General features: G+C 54.8%; 1 protein-coding gene across 1 annotated transcript; it reads left to right on the top strand.

Moving 5' to 3' along the window:
- Nucleotides 1-395: 395 nt before the first annotated feature.
- Sun5 (Sad1 and UNC84 domain containing 5) lies at nt 396-15,794 on the top strand. Its single transcript, XM_046433965.1, has 13 exons — nt 396-469; nt 2,157-2,215; nt 2,411-2,485; nt 3,234-3,300; nt 3,754-3,815; nt 4,875-4,924; nt 6,225-6,259; nt 6,834-6,942; nt 11,650-11,728; nt 12,658-12,773; nt 13,982-14,149; nt 14,623-14,709; nt 15,663-15,794. The coding sequence occupies exons 1-13, from the start codon at nt 396-398 to the stop codon at nt 15,792-15,794; spliced, it is 1,113 nt and encodes a 370-aa protein (XP_046289921.1).
- Nucleotides 15,795-19,890: the final 4,096 nt, after the last annotated feature.

Raw genomic sequence — 19,890 nt, 5'->3', positions numbered from 1 at the left:
ATTTTTATTTTAAGACAATGTCTCACTTAGTTGCCCAGGCTGGCCTCAAACTCGCCATCCTCCTGCCTCAGCCTCCTGAGTCACTAAGTTACAGATGTGCCCTTCAGCACCCAGCGGCCCTTACTGCCTTATGCCTTCAATTTCCTCCATCTTAAACATGGAAAATTGTCACAATGGCTTCTTCTGAGGGGAGGTTCTGGGGCCAAGCTGGAGACTGGGTGTCCTCCCTGCCCACCTGCTCTGTGAGGTCATAGAGCCAACAATTCTCCCTGACCCTGGCAAATTCCACATGGCACCTTCCAGAGGACACTCTGAGGTGGTGGCAGCAGCTAGTTCCTCCTCATTGACTCCCAGAGATCCCCACCACCATCCATTAGCCCTACAGAAGGGAATCGATGCCACGGTCAAGGAACACTGGGGACCCAGGTTCCCTATGCGAAGATGGGATCCCCAATGTTAGGCCCAGGAGGTGAGGACAACAGCCCCTCCCTTGGCTCAGCCTTTAACAACTGACAAAAGGCAGCCCCTCCACCCCTGCTGGGAGGGGAGCTGGCATAACCGGCTGTGCTTTACAGTTGATGAGAGGTTGACAGTGGCTTTCCCAAAGTCTCTTGGCAAGGAGGTGGCCATCTTTCAGGATGTGTTTATTGAGCACCTACTCTTTGCCAGGCACCGTGCAGAGGACGGGGGCACCATGTTGAACCAGCCCCACGTGCTCCCTGCTATCATGGAGCTAGTCTGTGAGGGAGGCAGACACTGAACCAGGAAACACGTATCTCTGCCCTCTATCTGCCAGGAGGCCTCTAGCTGCAGGTGACAGGAATTCCAACATTCAAAAGGATACCCACTTCTGGGTCCCAGAACAGGGTGTGTATGTATCCCACCAGGGTTTACAAAAAAGCCATGGAGGTGAAGGAAGAAATCGTTGATGTTGCATGAGTATTTTTAGCTCATCCTCCTTGATTTAATTAACACATAATAATTGTGTCTATGGGTGCAAAGTGATAAGTTGGTACATGCTATCCTCTATAATGATCAGATCAGGGTAATGAGCATTTCTTTGTATTGGGAAGTTTCAAACTCCTCTCTTCTAGTTATTTTAAGGTCTACAGTAAGTTGTGAAGCTAGTCACCCCCCTGTGCTATATATTCCCCAGGAATGTATAAATGAATCTGTACATTGAGGAAGGGTAAGTGTATGTTGGCATAATTGGGAATTATGTGAGCTTTCTACCACTATAATAAAATGCCTGAGATAATTAAGTTATCAAGAGAAAAGGTATATTTCATGGTTTTGGAGGTTCTGGTCCATGATCAAGTGGCCCCCCTGTTTGGGGTGGCACTGCATCATGGTGAGAGTACATGGGGGAAGAAAATCACCCACCTAAGAAGCCAGGAAGGAAAGAAGGGAAGACTGGGGTCCCACAGTTCTCTCCAAGGACACGCCCCCAACAACCTAAGGACCTCCCACGAGGCCCCACCTCCTAAGGTCCACATTGTCTTCCCCTAGGGCCATTTGGGGACCCAAACCTTTAACACAGGAGCCTTTGGGGGACATTCAACATCCAAGCTGTAGCAGGTGTATATGTAATTTCTCAAGAAATAAATATAAACTCAAAGGGGGGACAATGAGAGAATGTTGGGGGACCACTGCCTGAGGAAATGAAAGGTTCTCATCTCACCTACCAAGGGCTCCTGACTGTGGCTCCAGAGTCCCTGGATTCTGCAGTGGTGCTGCCTCCGGAGACCAGGTTCCGGCTGTCACATGGGTCTTCCTTTTAGTCATCTCTCTCCGTCACAGTGTGGCCACCACAGCCCTCCGTGGGGGGCAGAAACATGACTACTTAGGGGGAAGGAGAGCGGTCACTGCTCCCTGTGGGTCTCAACTCAGCGATGAGGAAACCTTTACCCAAATCAGGCTTCTGCCACCAAGAGGAGTGGGTGGATTGGGGGTGATGGTCACCTGCAATGGCCACACCAACCACAGTCCTTGCCTTAAAAGACACCTGGATTTGGGGTCAGCCAGACCCTGATCTGTCCCTGTTCCCAGCCTGGTGGTCTTGGCAAACTTCTCTGTCACTCAGTTTCTCAATCTGGGATGCGGTGGCGTCACTGGCTTGTGTTGTAAACCGCGACTGTGAACCTTGTCGTCCCCAGATGCAACCCGCGACCCCGGAACACCAGCAGGATGGCGATGGACCCCTCACCAAGCAGGAGTGAGCAGAGAGGGGAGCGGGAGGGGGCCGTTGAGGGGCTGAGGCTCAGAGATGTTTAGCAGGAAATCCACTGTCACACAGCAAGAGGTGGAGGCAGAGGGGCAGGGACGCTCACTCCAAGCCCTGAGTGCCCCCCAGGTCTCCACCAGTCCACGTCTCAAAGGCAGTGACCTGACCGCCCATCGCTCCCTGCAGATGACAGCTTCCCGTTGCCCGCCCGCATCAATGCCCCGGCCATCAGCCTGACTCAGTTCCTGCTGGGATATCTGTGTGCGTATGGTCTGCAGAGTCCCCTCGGCCACCCCCTGGGCCCGGGAGGGTCGGGCCCCGCTAAGCTGGGGAGGGGGAGGCCCTGAGTTTGCAGGAGCCGCAGGTTAAGCTCCACCGGGGTGATCCCAGCCAGGACCCCTCTGATGGATGGAAGTGGAGGTCGGCAGGACACTGGCCGGTGAAGGGCTGCCCGCCAGCCCTCCTCTGCTGGGCCCCAGCCCGGCCCGGCTCCCGCGGAGTCACCCCCTCCAGCCGACAGCCTCTCTCATCTTCCAGTCCACTCATTTTCCAAGTCCAGCGGCCATTCCCTCCTCCATTCTCCCCCCCCACCCTTTTGCACCCCTGTTTCTGCCGGCCCCACGCTGAGCTTCCCCAGAGGAACCCAGCAAGGCCCCTCCGGTCCCAGGCTCCCAGGTTCTGGACCTGGGCATCAGCACATTCCAGCCCTTAGGGCCACAGCAGCGCTCACCTGCAGGACCCAGCGGGCACCAGCCTGGCACGTCCCATCGGCCAGGCCAGGGCCTGTCCTGGGCTTGACCAGCGAGTCCAGGGGGCCTCCCAGGGCTGGGGCTGGGCTCAGCCAGGGGCCTTGCCTCCCATGCGTGAGGCCTTGGGCTCGAGCCTCAGCACCACAGAAAAAATAAATAAGAAGAAGGCCGCCCAGCTCCAAGGTGCCCCCACAGCCCCAGGACCCGCTGTGGGACAGGGATGAGGCCCAAGGACTCACGCTCCGTCGTCTCCCCTGCAGCCTGGATCGCCTGCCTGGCCTACTTCCTGAGGACCCAGGCCCAGAAGGTCCTCTTCAACACCTGCCGGTGAGCGGCAGGGCCGGGCGGGCAGGCAGCCCGTCTTTGGCTTAGGCGTCCCTCTGGTAGCAGTGTAGACCAGGGACCCCAAGCTGGCCCCAGGGCCCCCCAGGGCTCCTCAGCCTCCCTCCGCAGCGGCTGCCCCTGGACCCCTGCCCCTTCTTTTCTAAGCTCCCCTCGTTGGCACCCAGCTTGGGGACAGAGGGCTGGGTCCTGGGCTTGACGCTCGGCCTCCTCCATTCATGTGAAGTCTGATGCCTGTCCTGGTCCCAGCCTCGGCCCACCCCTCGTGAGCTCCAGCCTGGAGACAAGGACAGACACAACCAGCGCTCGGCGGGGAGTGTGGGGGACCCTGGAGGTCCCAGCGGAGGCCTCATTCATCAGGGAGGGAGGGGGGGCAAACCACGCTGGTGGCCAGGACCGAGGAGGAGGCCCCTTGACTCTGGCTCCCCTGGCCTCCAGGTGCAGGCTGTTCTTCCAGAAGCTCATGGAGAAGACGGGCGTGCTGGTCCTCTGCGTTTTCGGTGGGTCTGCAGACCCCGGGCAGGTGGTGTCCCCAGGCTCTGGCCCCTGCTGGGAGAGGAGAGCAGGGGTCTAGCACTGTTCTGCGACACCTGGCCACACGTGTCCCCTGCACACGACTCAGCGTACCCACCTGTCTAATGAGGGTTCAGTGAAATGATGTCCAAGAAAAATTTTTGAAAGCCAAGAAGAGCTCTGGAAACCACAAAGTGTCATGCTTCTGAATATGGATACATGGTTGTTCCAGAACCATTTATTGAGAAGACTATTTTAGTCTTACTGAATGTCTCCACGCCCTTGTGAAAATCAGTTGACCGCAACTGTGAGGGCTTTACGTCTCGATTTTAGTGGGAAAGCTTCCATCCAGCGCCACCGATAGGATGTTAGCTGTGGGTTTCTGTTACACTGAGGAGGTTCTCTTCCGTTCCTAGTTTGTTAAGTGGTGTATCAAGCTGGGTGTGGTGGTCCACACCTCGAATCCCTGCCTCTTGGGAGGCAGAGTCAGGGAAATCACAAGTTCAAAACCAACCCCAGCAACTTAGCGAGGTCCTGTCTCAAAATTTTAAAAAATGTCAAAAGGACTGGGGATATGGCTCTGTGGTTAAGCACCCCTGCGTTTGATCCCTCACTCCAAAAAAAAAAAGTATTTTGTCAATAATAACAAATAGGTTTTAAAGGCTTTTAAACAACTGCTGAAATGGTGAGGTTTCAGCCTCATGAAATGCAGATCATGAAATGATCTGGAGATCATGAAATGCAGAAGAAACCACCTGCCTTCTTCTCTGTACTAATCCTCCCCAGCAAGGTCGGGATGGGAGTGTGAGACAGGTACCAGGTAGTTTATGTAACATACATTGCATGTGATTTCATTTGCACATGAAGTGGATTTTATGTTATTGCCATTTGGCAGAGGAGGAAACTGAGGCATAGAGGAATTAAGTCATTTCTCCCAAAGTTGTGCAATGCTAGCGAGTGGCAGGGCTGGGCTCTGACTCCAGAGCAGAGGCTCGCTCTTGACCTTCTATGTTAAGCAGCTGATTCTTGTTCTCATGGCCCTGCAGGATTCTGGATGTTTTCTATGCATTTACCATCAAAAATGGAAGTCTGGCAGGTGAGTGCGCCCTCGTCCAGCCCACAGCTGACTAGTCTCCCCCCGTCCAGCCCACAGCTGACTAGTCGTCTCCCCTCGTCCAGCCCACAGCTGACTAGTCGTCTCCCCTCGTCCAGCCCACAGCTGACTAGTCTCCCCTCGTCCAGCCCACAGCTGACTAGTCTCCCCTCGGGCAGCTAATTGTCCCTCCGTAGCTCCTCTTGCTCTCACCAAATCTGGACCCTGTCAAGTTGCTGCTTTATTCCAAACCAAATCTCTGCCTTGATCACGCCACCCATCTAGGACCCATCTCTCCTGCTACCTGTGACTTTCAAAGACCACATGCAATAGTCCCTCCACCAGGATGGCTCTCCTGTCACCCCCGAGATGACTCATCTCTCCTTTCTCAAGGCTCCCAATAAAGCGAGGCAGTGGGAAGGGGGAAGACCCTCTTTCTACTCAACAGTTTGTTCTTTTCTGCTTAAATGAGACAACGATACCCCTTTGCTTTGTGGTTTCTGGGGAGGAAAGAAGAGGGGAAAGGTGACTGGAGCTCCCTGTTCAAGGACGTCTCGCAACACCTGCAGGGACCGGGAACCCCAGAGGCCTATCTCTTCTCCTCTCCCTTATGAACCCTTTCACCTTCTTCAAGATTCCCAACATGTCGCTCCCTCCAGGAACAACCAGGCAGAGGTGGTCCCAGCCCCTTCCTTTCTCCCACAATGTCCTACACTCCTGACTGTCTCCCCAGCTCTGCTGCAGCAACTTGGAGGAAGGAGAGAGGGCGGTGTGACACCTCTGGGCAATTCCAGCTCAGTGCAGGGAAAAGGGCTGCCACGCTCAATGTTGAATGACTGATGGTCAGATGGGAGCCTGAATAGAGGGAGAAGGGATAGGAAGGTGGATGGATGGATGGATGGATGGATGGACGGACGTTGGACGTAATGGAGGTAGGGCTGGGAGAAACAGCAGAGGAACATATAAAAGGGAGAATGGGCAGGTGGGATAGATAGGTAAGTGGGGAGATGGATGGATGAGAGGAGGATATATGGGGTAGGGTGGACGGATGGGAGGGGGATGGACAGGGAGCTTGGGGAGACGGAAGGGTTGAAGGGTGAGGAAAGGTGATGGATGAGGATGGATGGATAAAACTAAGAGTAAACTGGAGTTTCGAGTTTGGAGAGATGGTAGGTGGGTGAATGGATGGAAGCCTACATGGGAAGGTGGATGAGTGGATGCACTTGTGGTTTTGGAGAATGGATGGAGGGAGCTCTCTCAGGCCAACTGAAGGGGATTTCTGCTTTCTTCAACACTCCTCCAGGATGACAGCATAAATAGTCCATTGCAGAGTTTGAGGTAAGAGGAATCTGCTGGTAAGTCCTATCATGTAAAAACAAAAAATACAGGTATAGGAAGACTCTGGGGTATATTGGCTAGGAACATGAGCTCACAGACAAACCTGGACTTCAGTCCTAGCTCTCATGAGTTTTACCTGTCTGGCCTGATGCCAAAGAAACTTCCTCTCACTGAGCTTTTAACACCTCATGTGTGAGATGAGGCAGAGTACTCCACCTTGCCCTGGGGAATTATGGGTATTAAAGAAAATCTGCATAGTTCCTGGTCCACAGTCAGTGATCAGTAAATGGTAGTCAAGAGATTTTAATGAACAAGTCACCACCTGGTAGCAGCATTCTTAACTGCAAACAAAATTCTCAGAAATATTTGGAAAGAATGAACTGGTCTTAAGCATATTCCAAGAAGAAAGAAGAGAATGGATAGTGTTTAACCTCTGGGTGAACCAGGAATGGGCCCAAGAGAGGAGAAGATGATGAAGCTAGTTCTTTGAGAGCTGACTAGCAAAGAGAGAACTTGAGGCCACAATAGCAGCATTACAAGGCAGTCACTTCTTGCTTCACTCCTTCCTGTTAAGGATGTACCAGGAGAAGGTGCGACATCACACTGGGGAAATCCAGGACCTCCGAGGCAGCATGAACCAGCTCATTGCCAGACTCCAAGAAATGGAGGCCATGTCAGATGAGGTGAGATGCCACTCATTCTGCCCCCAGACACCTAACTTCTTTGATGCCCTCTTTTTTATATCCTGAGTTTTCTCCTTTCTTGGTTTTATCCCTCATTTTAATGGAGCACATCCCCAAGTAACTACTGAGAAAAGAGCAAAAGAACTTAGAACTTACATATTTAAAAACACCTTTATTCTACCCTTGCACTTGATTGGTAGTTTGGCTGGGTATAGAATTCTAGAAAGGAAATTTTCTCCTGAGAACTCTGAAGGAGGTCTACCACTGTATTCTCATTTGTATTGTTGCTGTTGAGAATTATTATGCCACTCTGATTATTGACCCTTTGGGTTTAATCCATTTGTTACTCCTGGGAGTTTATAGGATATTCTTTTTGTGTCTAACATTCTTTTTTAAAAAATGTTTTTAGTTGTAGATGGACACAATACCTTTATTTTATTTTTATGTGGTACTGAGGATCCAGTGCCTCCCATGTGCAAGACAAGTGCTTCACCACTGAGCCACAATCCCAGCCCCTCATAGTCTATATATAACCAGCTTGGGGATTTCCTATATTTTTTAAATCTATATATTGATATTTTTCAATAGTTTTAAAAAATGCTTAGCCTTTCTCTCTTAAAATATTGATCTTCCCCATCATCACTCCTCTCTTGAATTCTGATTACTATGCTAGACCTTTAGAGTGTGTTTTATGTAATTCCTATGCTATCACCTGATTCACTTTTTTTTAAAAAAAATTCTTTTTCTCCATGTTTTGATATTGTTTTTTTTAATTTCTTCAGTTTCACTAATAATTCTGTATTCTGCCTGAGAAATCTACTATTATTTCATATATTGCATTATTTAGTTATACAATGCACATTTAACTCTTTTTCATAGACTTTAACTCTACAGTAAAATTCTCCATCATTTCATTTATGTTGTACATCTTTTCCTTTATTTTATTTAACTCATCAGTCATGGTTATCTTTCAAATCTTTGTCTGCTGACTCCAACATCTGGATTATCTTTGGCCTTCTTCTGTTTTCTGTTTTTTTCTCTTGGATATCAGCCATACAATCTTGACTCTTAGTGTCTATTTTTGTGTATGAAAATTTTTATACATTTTTATATTTTTAGTGTTTTCTGGTCATGGGATATAAAAGAACTCTATTGCTTCAAGTACTTTAAGACTTCTACCAGTACAGTTCCCTTTTCTTTGGAGGAGGATATGATCCCTTCTTTCTAGACACACACTGAGCTGGTTCAGACTGACCCAGATTGCAAATTTAAGAGATTTATTCAGATATTTTCAGGTTAGCTCTTTGGAAAGCTGCCCAGGCAGTTTCAAATATTTGGCAAGTGTTTAATGGGGAAGACTGACCATCGATCTGAGGGCTCTCAATTCTCCTTTTTCCTTCTAGCCCTGAATCAGTATAAAATCTCTGGCCCAATGGCACCTCCTCTTCCAGGGGCATACTTGAATTCCCACCTTCTAATGGTGCCCAGACTAGTTCAGTGCCTCGAGAAGGGCAGCTAGGGTACTCTGGGCTGACTCACTGCTCCTTCTAGGGCAGTGGGTCTCAGAGGACCACACTGCACCGTTACCTGGGGAAATGTCAGACATTCCAATGAATGGGCCCCACCCAGACCGGTTGGAGCTGAAGTCTGAGGACGGGAATCAAGCCAGGGGACGCTGATGCCAACCACAGAGAACCACGGTCCTACGGCTTTAGTCTCTCACTTGTTTTATTTTGTGCACTCCCCCCCCACACACACCATTTTATTTCCTAAGCTTTAGAAGACAGGAAGTTTAATTCTGCCTTCCAGAGCCTTGGAAGCAGCTCCTGGTCTCCTGTAGTCTTGGAGTCCAGGGAACACTTTGTGGGGGAGACTGGCCGAGGGTGCATTTCCTCTGTCCTGATTTGATCCCCTTAGCCCAGGGGGGACCACTATAACTTCAGTGCTCCTCCTTCTCCAGGAGTAGTTCAGAGTCTGGCCCAAGCCCTGATCCTTAGTCCATGATCCGAATTGTCAAACGACCCCAGGGGTCAAAATAAAATTGTCAGCAGAACTGGGCCTGGTTCTCCCCTCTCTGGAATTTTAGTCCCTAGCTCACATTGGCCTTGAAATATGATTCATTCAACTCTCTGACTTCTTCTAGTAGTTGCTGTGGTGGGCACTGGCCCTCCACACCAGGCCAGGTCTTACCTTCCATCCAAAACTTCAAGAAAAAACGCCCACGGGCCAGACACCCTGAGGAAGCTTTCAGTCCACAAACTCACCACCTTCCATCCTAAGAAATGTTCTTTAATCATGTGATCAAACTGGTGACCTCCTCCCTGGTCCTGTTTGCTCTATTCTTTTTTTTTTTTTAATTTGGGGATTGAACCCAGGGGTCCTCAACCACTGAGCCACACCCCCAGCCCTTTTTTATTTTTCATTTGGAGGCAGGGTCTCACTGAGTTGCTCAGGGCCTGGCTAAGTTGCTGAGGCTGGCTTTGAACTCAGGATCCTCCTGCCTCAGCCTCCTGAGCGCTGAGATGACAGGTGTGTGCCACCGTGCCTGGCTCTATTCTCACTTTTAAGCTTTTGTTATTTGGATGTCAACTCCTGAACAAGTCCTCTACTGTCTTTTCTCTTCTCGCCTCCTGGGCCTCTTTGTTCTACAGTTAATAAGGTAGCTTCAGCCTTATCTACCAAAACATCTGGTGAGTTTTCTTTGCCTAGAAGCCAAGTTTCTAAGAATTTACAGATGGGGGTTTTGCCGTGTGAGATCGAGCAAAGCTGCCTGAAGCTTGACTGTGCTTTTTGTTGTTTCAAAGTCCCAGGTTTCTGTCTGGGGCTATAGCTCAGTTGGTAGAGCGCTTGCAGCTTGAAGGGTCTGGAGAGTGGTGCTGGCCATCAGCCTTGCAAGCACAAGGCCCTGGGTTCAATCCCCAGTACCCCTTCCCCCCAAATTCCAGGTTTCCGGGGCTCCTTCCTCTCCCCCAAGCCTCTCAGGAATCAGAGGAGAGAGTGTGTCACTCTTCCTCACTCAGGAGTGAGGCCCCTGCAGGAGTTTCCTCTCTACATGGGGGAGGGAGGCAGGGATGGGCCAGGCGGGGGGTTGTAGAAGAGGGACCACTGACTCAGAGAGACAGTCAGCATGGTGGATATGAGCACTGGCTCTCGAGTCAAGTACTTGGATTTGAATCCCATGTTTACCATCTGTAAGTTGTGTGACTGCTCTCCTCCCTTAGCTTCTCTGTGCCTCAGTTTCCTCATCTACAAAATGGGTTGTATATGGATTAAACATGGTAATTCCTGTAATCCTTAGAATAATGTCTGTCATAGGGTAAGTGTTCCTTAAATGCTTGTTTCCTTGGAACAAAGGTAGAAGCCCAAGGCATACACTAATCAATACATAATCATTAAGCACCTACTGTATGCCTGGTCCCATTCTGGGGTTCAAGGATAGTGATAAACTAAATTCCATCCCTCCCTTCAAGGCAGTCCCAGGACCTGTGGACCCCTAACCAGACTTGGAGCCCAAAAAGGGCAGGGACCATCAGGGAAATTTCTTGGAGTTGGTGACCCAGTTTTGAGAAGAAATAAATGAGCATTTGCCCAGCAAACAAAGTAAGAGTTAGGGATACTTTATCTTTTGGAGCTGTGCAACCTAAGGCAGGCCATCAACCTATCTGAGCATCAGTTTCCAAATCAACAAAACAGAATTATAACCACTACCCCATAACAGCCTGGCTCTTGTTTAGTCACTATGGCTGCATCCCAAGGCATCCCAAGAATTAGTAGTGTAAAACAACCACTGTATCATGGTCAGAGAGTCTGCAGGTCAGGACAGGTCAAGGATGGTTGGTTTCTGCTCCACAACACCTGGGGCCTCAGCTGGGAAACCTCAACACAGGGGGCTTTGATGAAGAGTCTGGAGAGTGGTGCTGGCCATCAGCTAGGAACCGAGTTAGGCTGTTGACCAAAGCACCTCCTCATGCGGCCTGGGCTTCCTCACAACATGGAGGCAGCTTCCAAGAGTGGAGGTTTTAGAAAACCAGTCAGTGTTCTAGTGACTTTTAGGACTGAGCATCACTTCTGCCACAGTCACCAGCCCAGACTAATGGGGAGGGAGCTTATCTGCCTCTCAAGGGAAGAAGTCAGCATCACATTGAGTGTGGAATGGGAGACCTGGTTGCAGCCATGGTTGGAAATAGAATGGGCCACATGTGAAAGTCCTTTTGCCTCTACACTCTCACCTTTAAAATGGGAGGAAGACCGTCCACACTTCCTAGGATTGCTGCAGGAGGCTGAGGCCAGTCTTGGCACACACCGGGGTCTTTCTAGACCTCTCTAATCCTCTCTGAGAGGGAGACGCCATTACCACCCCGTCTTACGGGTCTCAAGTCTCAGAGGCACAGTATTGCCCAAGGCCCCACAGCACTCAGGTCCTGCTGATTCCAGAGCCCCTGTCCTTGCCCTCAGTGAGACTCTTGGCCCCTCTGTGACACAGTCATGGTGAGCTCAGACACTCAAAGTGAACCTCGGGGAGGGGGCAGGGCTCTGTGTCACTGGGTCGTCCTTCACAGTACAGGGACTGGGCAGTCCTGTGCTGGGCCATCAGAGGTTCCCCAAGAGGGTCTCCTGTTGCACCTGTCACCTGTGGAGGACACACCCCTGGGGCTTGTGATCTGTAAGGACACATCAAGGCACAGCCTGTGTTTTCTGCCTTCTCAGCAAAGAATGACCCAGAAAATAATGAAGATGATACAAGGCGATTACATTGAAAAGCCGGACTTTGCCCTTAAGTCTATAGGTAAGCGGCCTCCCCTGCCCGCTTCCACCCCCCTCAGCGTCTGCAGAAACCCTTCCATGCCTGGATTTTGGTTCTGGTGTGATACACCCTCTGCTTGAGGACAGTCCTCCTCAGAGCTAACCTCTGTTCTCAGCTGGTTTTCCTGCTAGAATTTATTTTGTCTAATGGAGCCAGAAGCAGGGATGGGGCTAGGAATCCAGATGCTCTCCACTGCCTGACCCCTCCACTGCCCCTCCCTCCTGCCCCTCCCTCAGCCTGGGGCTGCCACACAGTGGTCAACAGGACAAAGTGATCCCTGAGGAGTGGGGACACACTGACTAGAAATAAACCAATGTGGGCCAACAGTGAGTCAGGACTCAGGACTTCAGGGGCAATGAAGCAGGGAGCAGGGATAGAGGGGACCCCCGCGGGCAGAGTGACACTGGGTCCAGACCTGTGAGGAGGGAAAAGCCTTCCAGATGCCCCAGGGGAGGAGGTTAGCATGAGTGAGCAAGGGTCTCCTGGTGAGGGAGGCCAAAAGAGGGGCCCGGGAGGGCACCCTAACCTCAGTGAAACATGGGGGTCACAGGGCGTCTGCCCCGACCCCTGAGCGACTCTGGGTTCCATTCACCCTCTCAGAGCCAGAACTTCCCCTCTCTACTCTGTACAATGGGTGTAAAACCAGCCACAATAGCACAACAGGGCTGCCAGACATAGTGCGCACGTCTCCCCCAGGCTGGTGGGGAAAGCCCTGGCTCATTACCGCTGCCAGTGGACCTGGGGTGGGCGCTCTTTGGCGGCCTTTATGGTTACTGTCAGACCCACTGCCCAGAAGAGAGCACTGAGGTCCAGAGAGGGCGCGGTGAGGCCTCCCAGGGGCTCCGGCACACGGCGAGTGCCCTCCCCAGGCTGAATCTGATCCTCGCCCGGACATCCGTCCGTCCGCACAGGGGCCAGCATAGACTTCGAGCACACCTCAGCCACCTACAACTACGAAAAGGCTCGCTCCTGCTGGAACTGGATCCGGCTGTGGAACTACGCGCAGCCCCCAGACGTGATTCTCGAGGCAGGCGACAAGGGGCGAGGGACGGGTTTGGTCAGAGGCAGGGTCCTAGGATAGAGGCTGGCTGCAGAGGCTGGGCTGTGGAAGCAAGGGCAGCGGGACCTGGGGCGGGGCTAGAGGTGGGGCGGGGTTAAAGTTGGGGGCGGGGTTAGAGGTGGGGGCGGGGGAGGCAGGCAGCAAGAACAGAGAACAGGGCCCCAGGGGCTGCTGTAGGAGCAGGGCACTGGAAAGTCCCCCACCCCGCCCTTGAGACTTCAGGGTCTGAGAACCCTCAAGGCCACCAAGGCTCAAAGAGCCAGCTCGTCGCTGCAGGCCCACAGCTGGCCTCTAGTGAAGGGCAGAGCCAGAGTCCACCCAGCTTCGGCCCCCTGCGCCACAGCCCCTGGATGAGGAGACTGCCCCGGAGAGGGCAGGGGCTTGCTGGGTCACAGAGCAAGCACAGCTCCATTAGCAACCCCCGGCTGAGCATCCCGTCCCCGTGGCCAGCCTTGGGTGGTGCCAAGGCCATGGTGACTTTTCCATGGGTCCCTCAAGGAGCCCAGAGATGTCAGTGCTTGAGACCAGGCTGGGGCAATGGCCTTGCAGGGACAGCGGGCCTCCTGGAGGAGGTAGCCACGGGTGAGCAGGGTTCCTCAGGCAGAGCAGGTGTTAGGGGCCTTCCAGGGAGGAAGCAAGGTGACAGACCAGACCCTCGGAGGCTGGAGAGATCCTGCCCTCAGGCCTTCTGCCCTCTCCAGCTTAAGCCGCTCCCTGCAGCTAGTTCCTGTGGCCCTCAGAGCTGTGGCTGTCCCTCAACTCACTTTCCCCGATTGCTCCTGACCCCCCTTGGTCCCAGCTCCTCAAGAGGCCTTCCCTGACTCCACAGTCCCTGTCCCATCCCCGTCTCAGCATCTACTGTTCCACTTCAGAGCTGGCCACACTGAAAAGCTGCTGAATGAATGCCTTCGCTGTGTGATTTCAGCTGAAATGCTCTCCCTCTCTGAGCCTGTTTCCTCTTCATAGGATAGAAGATGGTAGTGGTTAAAAGCAAGTGGTCCAGGATCAAATTGCCCAGGCTGCACTCCCAGCTCTGCATGGTCCTGGCCAGTCATTTCCCTGCTCTGCTGCCCGGTTTCCACATCTGTCAAACAGGGATAGTAACTGTGCCTAGTTGTAGAGTGAGGAAGCCTCTGCCGCCCACTCAGCGTAACCCCATTACCTGCCTCTTCTAGCCCAACATGACACCTGGCAACTGCTGGGCCTTCACAGGTGACCGTGGCCAGGTGACCATCCGGCTGGCCCAGAAGGTCTACCTGTTCAACATCACCCTGCAGCACATCCCCAAATCCATCTCGCTGTCCGGCAGCGTGGACACGGCCCCCAAGGACTTCGTCATCTACGTGAGCACGCCCCTGCGAGGGGCGAGGCCGAGCTGAAGGGACAGCCTGGCGAGGTGGGGGTGCTCCGGGTCTGCACATCTGGAGGCGCGGGGGGGCTGGGGAGGCTCAGGGGGGCTGGGGGGTCAGAGCTCGCCTCCGAGGGCAGACGTCCCAGCTCCTCGATTTCCACCGGCTTTTCAGAGCCACCATAGCCTTCAGAGACCACTGTGCCCCCATTTTGTTGAGAAGGTCCAGAGAATTATCAGGAACTGCTCATCCAAATGGGGTCCAGAGAAGGGTCGGGAAACGCCCCAGGCCCTGGGGCCAGTGGCACGGTCAGCAGCTGGCCCTCGGCCTCTGCCTCCCAGGCCCTGGCTCTCTCCTGCTGTCACCTGTGCTGCCCTGGAAAGCTCCGGTCTGGGAGGGGCGCACGCCCAGGCTGGAGGGGAGCACCCCCAAGGCCCCTGTCTGACGGCTCTGGGTTCTGCCCCCAGGGCATGGAGAGCTCCCCCAGGGAGGAGGTATTCCTGGGAGCCTTCCAGTTCCAGCCAGAAAACACCATCCAGATGTTCCACCTCCAGGTACCTGAGCAAAGCCCTGCAATGGGGATCGCCCAGGGGCCACACGTCATCCCCCTGCGTCCCCGTGAGGTGCTCAGCCACTACTGACCCACTGGACAGGCTGGGCAGCTGAGGCTCAGGGAGCGGCAGCAGGGCCCGGAGTGGGACGGGGGGACCCACCCGGCCGCTGGCCTGACCCCCCAGGGATGGCTGGCTGCATTTCCCCCGGGGTTCCCCAGAACCCAGCAGGTGGGGTTTGCTGGCTCCAGAGTTGGAGAGCCCTCGCCCGGGGAGCCCCGCCCCCATCAGCACCTGTTCCCAGCCTGGGAGGGAATGGAGGCTGGAGGGGAGGGCTGGGAACAGAAGCAGACAGGCGCCTCTGGAATCACCAGGGGGCCGGACAGGGCGAGTGTCCAGGCTTGGAATCCAGCCAACACCGGCCCAGATACAAATGCTGTGTGGTCCTGGGATTTCCCTGCTTTCCTGGCCTCAGTGTCCCCGACCCCTGTAATTCCCTGAGAGACTGAAACCCAACAGTGAGAGCCTGAGGGCCGAGCCTCTCCAGCTTTGTGCCCTGGGCAGGAAGCAGGATAAACACAGGCCTCGCCCTCCATGAGAGCAGCGTGTGGGGTGCTGCTCAGCGCCCTCGTCCCAAGAGCTCAGTTCCCCACAATCCTGGCTCCAATCCTGGGGCACAGCCAGTACCACTCCCATCCTTCAGAAGGGGAAATGGGCTTGCCCAGGCCTATGGCAAACATGCTGCCAGGAGCCTGCGGCTGGGGCATTTCCCAGCCACTCTAGGTTGGTTCTGCTGGTCTCAGCACCTTCTATCCTGGCCCCTAAGTACTGACTTGCTGTGTGGCCTTGGGATACACCATTTCCCTCTCTGAGTCTCAGTCTCTCACCTGAGATATGGGAGGCTCTCTTTCCACTCTGCCACGGTGAGCTGCCCCATGTCTGATTCTGTTTTCCAGAACCATCCACCTCGAGCTTTTGGTGCTGTCAAGGTGAAGATCTCAAGCAACTGGGGGAACCCTCGCTTCACCTGCCTGTACCGAGTGCGCGTGCATGGCTCTGTGACCCTGCCCAAAGAGACTCCTAACTAGGACTCCTGCCCTGAGAGAGAGTAAAGTTTATTCTGTAGCCCGCGCCCCAGTCTGCATGTCTTTGGGCCCTGTAGAGGGAGAGGGGCCCAGCACTGAGGTCTGAGGCCACGGTGTGCAATTCCTGATCCCACGCTGGGCGCCCGCACATTACAACAGCCCCGGCAGGACACAGAAGCCTCTGAGCAGCCAAGTGACTGGTGGAGGTCTCCGCCAGCAAGTGGTAGCACCTGGACCCAAACCCAGGCAGTCTGGTTTTCTCTCTCTGGTTTCAAATTGATCCCACCCCTGGTCTCCCCATCTCTGCAACAAAGACAGGATGACATCTGTTAGGTAAGGTGGCAGAGGAGAGTGTTTCAACATCCTCTGAACAATTTTCTGTGTGATATCGAAAGGACGTACACCCTCTCTGGGCCTTAGTTCTTAGTTCCTCCTATTCCCCAGACTTCAGCCACTCATATTGGTCTGTAGTCTTCGCCAGAGCTGAGGCCACCTGTTCTAGTGATCGTTTCCTCGAGAGCATGAGTGCTAGACACGGTGTCCACCACCGTGAAATTCCCAGCACATAACATGATGCAGAGTAGGTGTTAGGTAAGTGATCACCGAGGGAACAACTGACCTCTGGCCCAGGCAGGCGACAGGAGGTCCAGTCCCAAGGAGGGAATGACACTTCCCTAAGCAGGGCCTGGGAATGGAGCAAGCTAGCCAAAGCGGAATGGGATCAAGTAGTGGAGCCGGAAAGAGAGGGGATGGATTCCAGGTGCTCCGTGAACAGGAGTCTTGTTCTTCACCTGAGGGGAGCCGCTGGGTGCGGCCAGGCCCTGCCCAAACGTCAGGTCCCTCTCTTCACAATCGGTTCCCCTCTGCCTGCCCCCCTCAGGCCCTCCCATCCCCCAGGGCCACGGTCCCCCGGGGAGCAACACAGTTCGCAGTGCCCTTGAAAAGCCCCTCTGCACAGGCAAGGTGGCAAGGCTGAGGGACAGCCCTACCCGAGTCCCACAGAGAGCCCTGCCCAACCCTGCAGGGAGCCAGGGCCTGGTCCAGCCAAGGGGGGCTTTGTTTCCAACGCAGACAGACATGGACCTGGGCCCCCCTCTGCCACCCCATCCCAGGTCCACAGGGAACAGGCTGGCCACTTGTCTGTCACCCAGGACACCCCCGACCAGGCCCACAGCAGGAATGGGCAGCCGGCCAGGGGGGTGCCGGCTCGCCCTGGCGGCCCAGACAGAACCGGAGGTGCAGAGCGCCAAGTCACCGGCAAGGCCCCGGAGTGGCGCCTCTGATAAACCCAGCTCCAGCCCAGGATGTGGCTAATCCCGTTAATCTCTGGAGCCAGGTCAGCTCAGTGGGAGCAGGTGGACAGGGCTCTGCTTCTGCAAGACCCAGAAACCCCTGGGCCAAGGGCAGGTGATGGCCCAGTGATGGCCCCGCATGTCCTCGCCTGTGCTGCTTCACGGTGTCACCTTGAGGGGTCACCCTCGGTGCCTCAGTTTCCCCAGCGGCATCAGGAGGTGCCAGCTGTCACCTCTCTCTGCCCAATGTGGACCGAGGCCCAAGACCCCCAGCACGAAAGGCCTTCAGCCATGGCCTTCAGTGTGACCAGCTTCGTGCCCAGGTGGGGAAGCACCGCGCGCTCATCTCTCCAGGTCTCAGCCTGAGCCCCTGAGCCCCTGGGTCAGTGGGAACCCCAGCCATGGTTTTCCAGGCCTCTGGATGCCAGGGAAGCAGGGCGAGGCAGGCTCCGGTCTCCAGCGGGGGTGAGGTTCTATCCCCTGCAGGCCTTTGAGCTCCTCAGGGGGGTCTGAAGTCGGAAGGGAAGGCAGGGTGACCCGTCCACCCAGGCTGGGGAGAGTAGAGCTCCCCAGGGACCTCCTCACCCCGCCGACCTTCCCACTGCCAATGACGCCAGCCAGCTATGTGGCCACAGTGGGCGCTGCCCCCGAGGGCCATGCCAGACAGGGGGAGTTCCTGATGGCCTCCACCAGGGACCGCCCCTGGGCTCGGAGACCCCAAGCTTTGCAAGGGAGATGGACAATAAAAATCAGATGAGATGCAGCCCGTCTCTTTCCCACACAGGGCCTGGGCTCCTGCAGGAAGGACTGCGGTTAAGGTCTCCACCTCCACATGGCACCCGGGTGGCCCGCCGGGCACCGTGTGGGAATCCCAGCACAGGTGGAGCTACTGGCCAGGGTGGGTGGCAGGGCGCAGAGCGGCTGAGAGCCAGGCCTGAGCTCGTCAATGCTGGTGGCCAGGAGGTGTCTCGGGGGCTTGGGAATCCACAGGCCTGTGGTGGCAGAGGGCACAGCAGGGGCGTCTCCTTCCCCCCAGAGAGAATGCACCGGATCCCAGCCAGGGCCTCGCATACCCACGGAAACGTTTTCCATGGAAGGCGAGGATCAGGTAAGGGAGGCGCTGCTGAGAGGCCACCTCTGAGGCCACAGACCCTGTCGGGGTGCCCCCTAGAGGCGCTGGCACTGAGCAGCCTGAGGCACCGTCCAGCACCCAGCTCTGCTCAGGCGCAACTCTGTGACCAAGGGCAAACCTCAACCTCTCTGAGCTCGGTTCCCACCAACAGGAACAGACACTCTAGGAGCAAGGAGGGGTCAGGCCCTGCAAAGCTTGAAGCCTGTCCCCCAGGTCTCCGGGGAACAGGACAGAGAGACAGCAGTCCCCAGTAACAAGAATGATCAGAGAGCACTCCCAGGACGACGGGGTGTGTGAGCCCAGCCCTGCCTGGTCTCCTCTCTCCAACGGGCTCCCAAGGCCACGAGACCTAGAGGACAGTCACTTGCCCATCACACAGCAACCCAGACTGGCCAGGCTTTCAAGCCAGAGTGACCCAGAGCTGCTCCAGCCCCGAGTGACATCAGGACATGACTCTCTTTCCTTGAGAAGTCTGTGTCCTGCAATGTGGAAGGCCCAGTGCTCAAGAAGGGTGGGGGGCATGTGACGGCAGGAAGGCCGGTCACAGGTGTGTCTAGAGACCGACAGGCCAGGGGCTGCCCCACTCACCTCCCCAAGGCCTCAGGGACTGTGAGTTTGCTCTGTAATCCACAAAAGTGGCTCTGAGGAGCAGGTCCTAGCAATGCCACTGCTTGTCAGCCCTGAGTGCCACTGTTCCAACCTTACCACCAAGTCCCAGAGGCCTAGAGCACTGCCCCTGGTCTGCACATCTACACAAGCTGCTGGCCCCCTCCAGCAAGCCAAGGGGAGCCCCAGGGTCAACATGAGGCACACCACAGGGGTCAAGTGCAGGCAAAGTCCCTGGGAGAAGCCAGAGGCCCCATGAAGGAATTCAACCACCGCTACTTCTCCCCATTCTATGGATGAAGAAACTGAGGATCTGAGAGATTTAAGCCCCCGCCCAGGGTCACATGGGGTGTGAGCAGAGAAGCCAACTCCAGAGTGCACTCTCTGAGCATCAATTCAACTTGAGACGTTACCAATTCCAGAGTCCTGCCTGGGCTCCCCCAACCTGATACCTCCAACGCCCTAGAGAGCCAGACAAAACCTATAACTCCCCTGAGTTCCTTCACCTGAAAAACGGGGAGCCACAAGTCCCACATAATGTGCTCGCTGAAGATAATAGCTGGGCTTTCCTCCCCAACAATGTCCCTGCCTAAGAACCCCCTCCCGGCTCGGCACAGACTCTCTCCCCTCCAGAACCTGGAGACCCTTCACCCCTCACCCACCCCTGCAGAGCCCCAGGTCAGGAAGCACCAGGCCAGGAAGATAGGGCGCCTCGCTGCGGTGGGGCCAACTTGAGAGCGCACAGGTCCCTGACGCAGTCACGGCAGTGGTCAGTGGTCAGAGAAGATGAGAACCAGCAGCAGAACCAGTCCCCAGGAGCAGCGCTGTGGGAGTGCAGGTGTGTGGCGCGTGTGACCAAATCACAGGTCAGTCTAGAAGCAGGCGTGGAACTTTATTCACCGCAGGCCAAGGGGCAGCGACCAAGTCAACTCTGCACCCTTGGACCCTTTGCAGAAGTTAGAGTGCATCTTTTATAGCCAAAACCCACAAGCTACCAGTAAATCAAAACCATAGCAACGTGGAAGTGGGTCAGAATGATCCAGTTCAGGGTGCAGTCAGGGTACATTGC

The sequence above is a fragment of the Marmota monax genome, unplaced genomic scaffold (assembly GCF_021218885.2).
Source record: "Marmota monax isolate L192 unplaced genomic scaffold, Marmota_monax_Labrador192_F-V1.1 WCK01_AAM20220418_F8-fsc00014, whole genome shotgun sequence".
Classification (NCBI taxonomy): domain Eukaryota; kingdom Metazoa; phylum Chordata; class Mammalia; order Rodentia; family Sciuridae; genus Marmota; species Marmota monax.
This window is presented reverse-complemented; position numbering and strand designations above follow the sequence as displayed.

Coding starts and splice junctions, on each gene's coding strand:
- Sun5 (XM_046433965.1), top strand. CDS start 396: ATGCCACGGTCAAGGAACACTGGGGACCCAGGTTCCCTATGCGAAGAT. Junction 3,816..4,874: donor GCTGGTCCTCTGCGTTTTCG/GTGGGTCTGCAG, acceptor ATGGCCCTGCAG/GATTCTGGATGTTTTCTATG. Junction 14,150..14,622: donor CCAAGGACTTCGTCATCTAC/GTGAGCACGCCC, acceptor TTCTGCCCCCAG/GGCATGGAGAGCTCCCCCAG.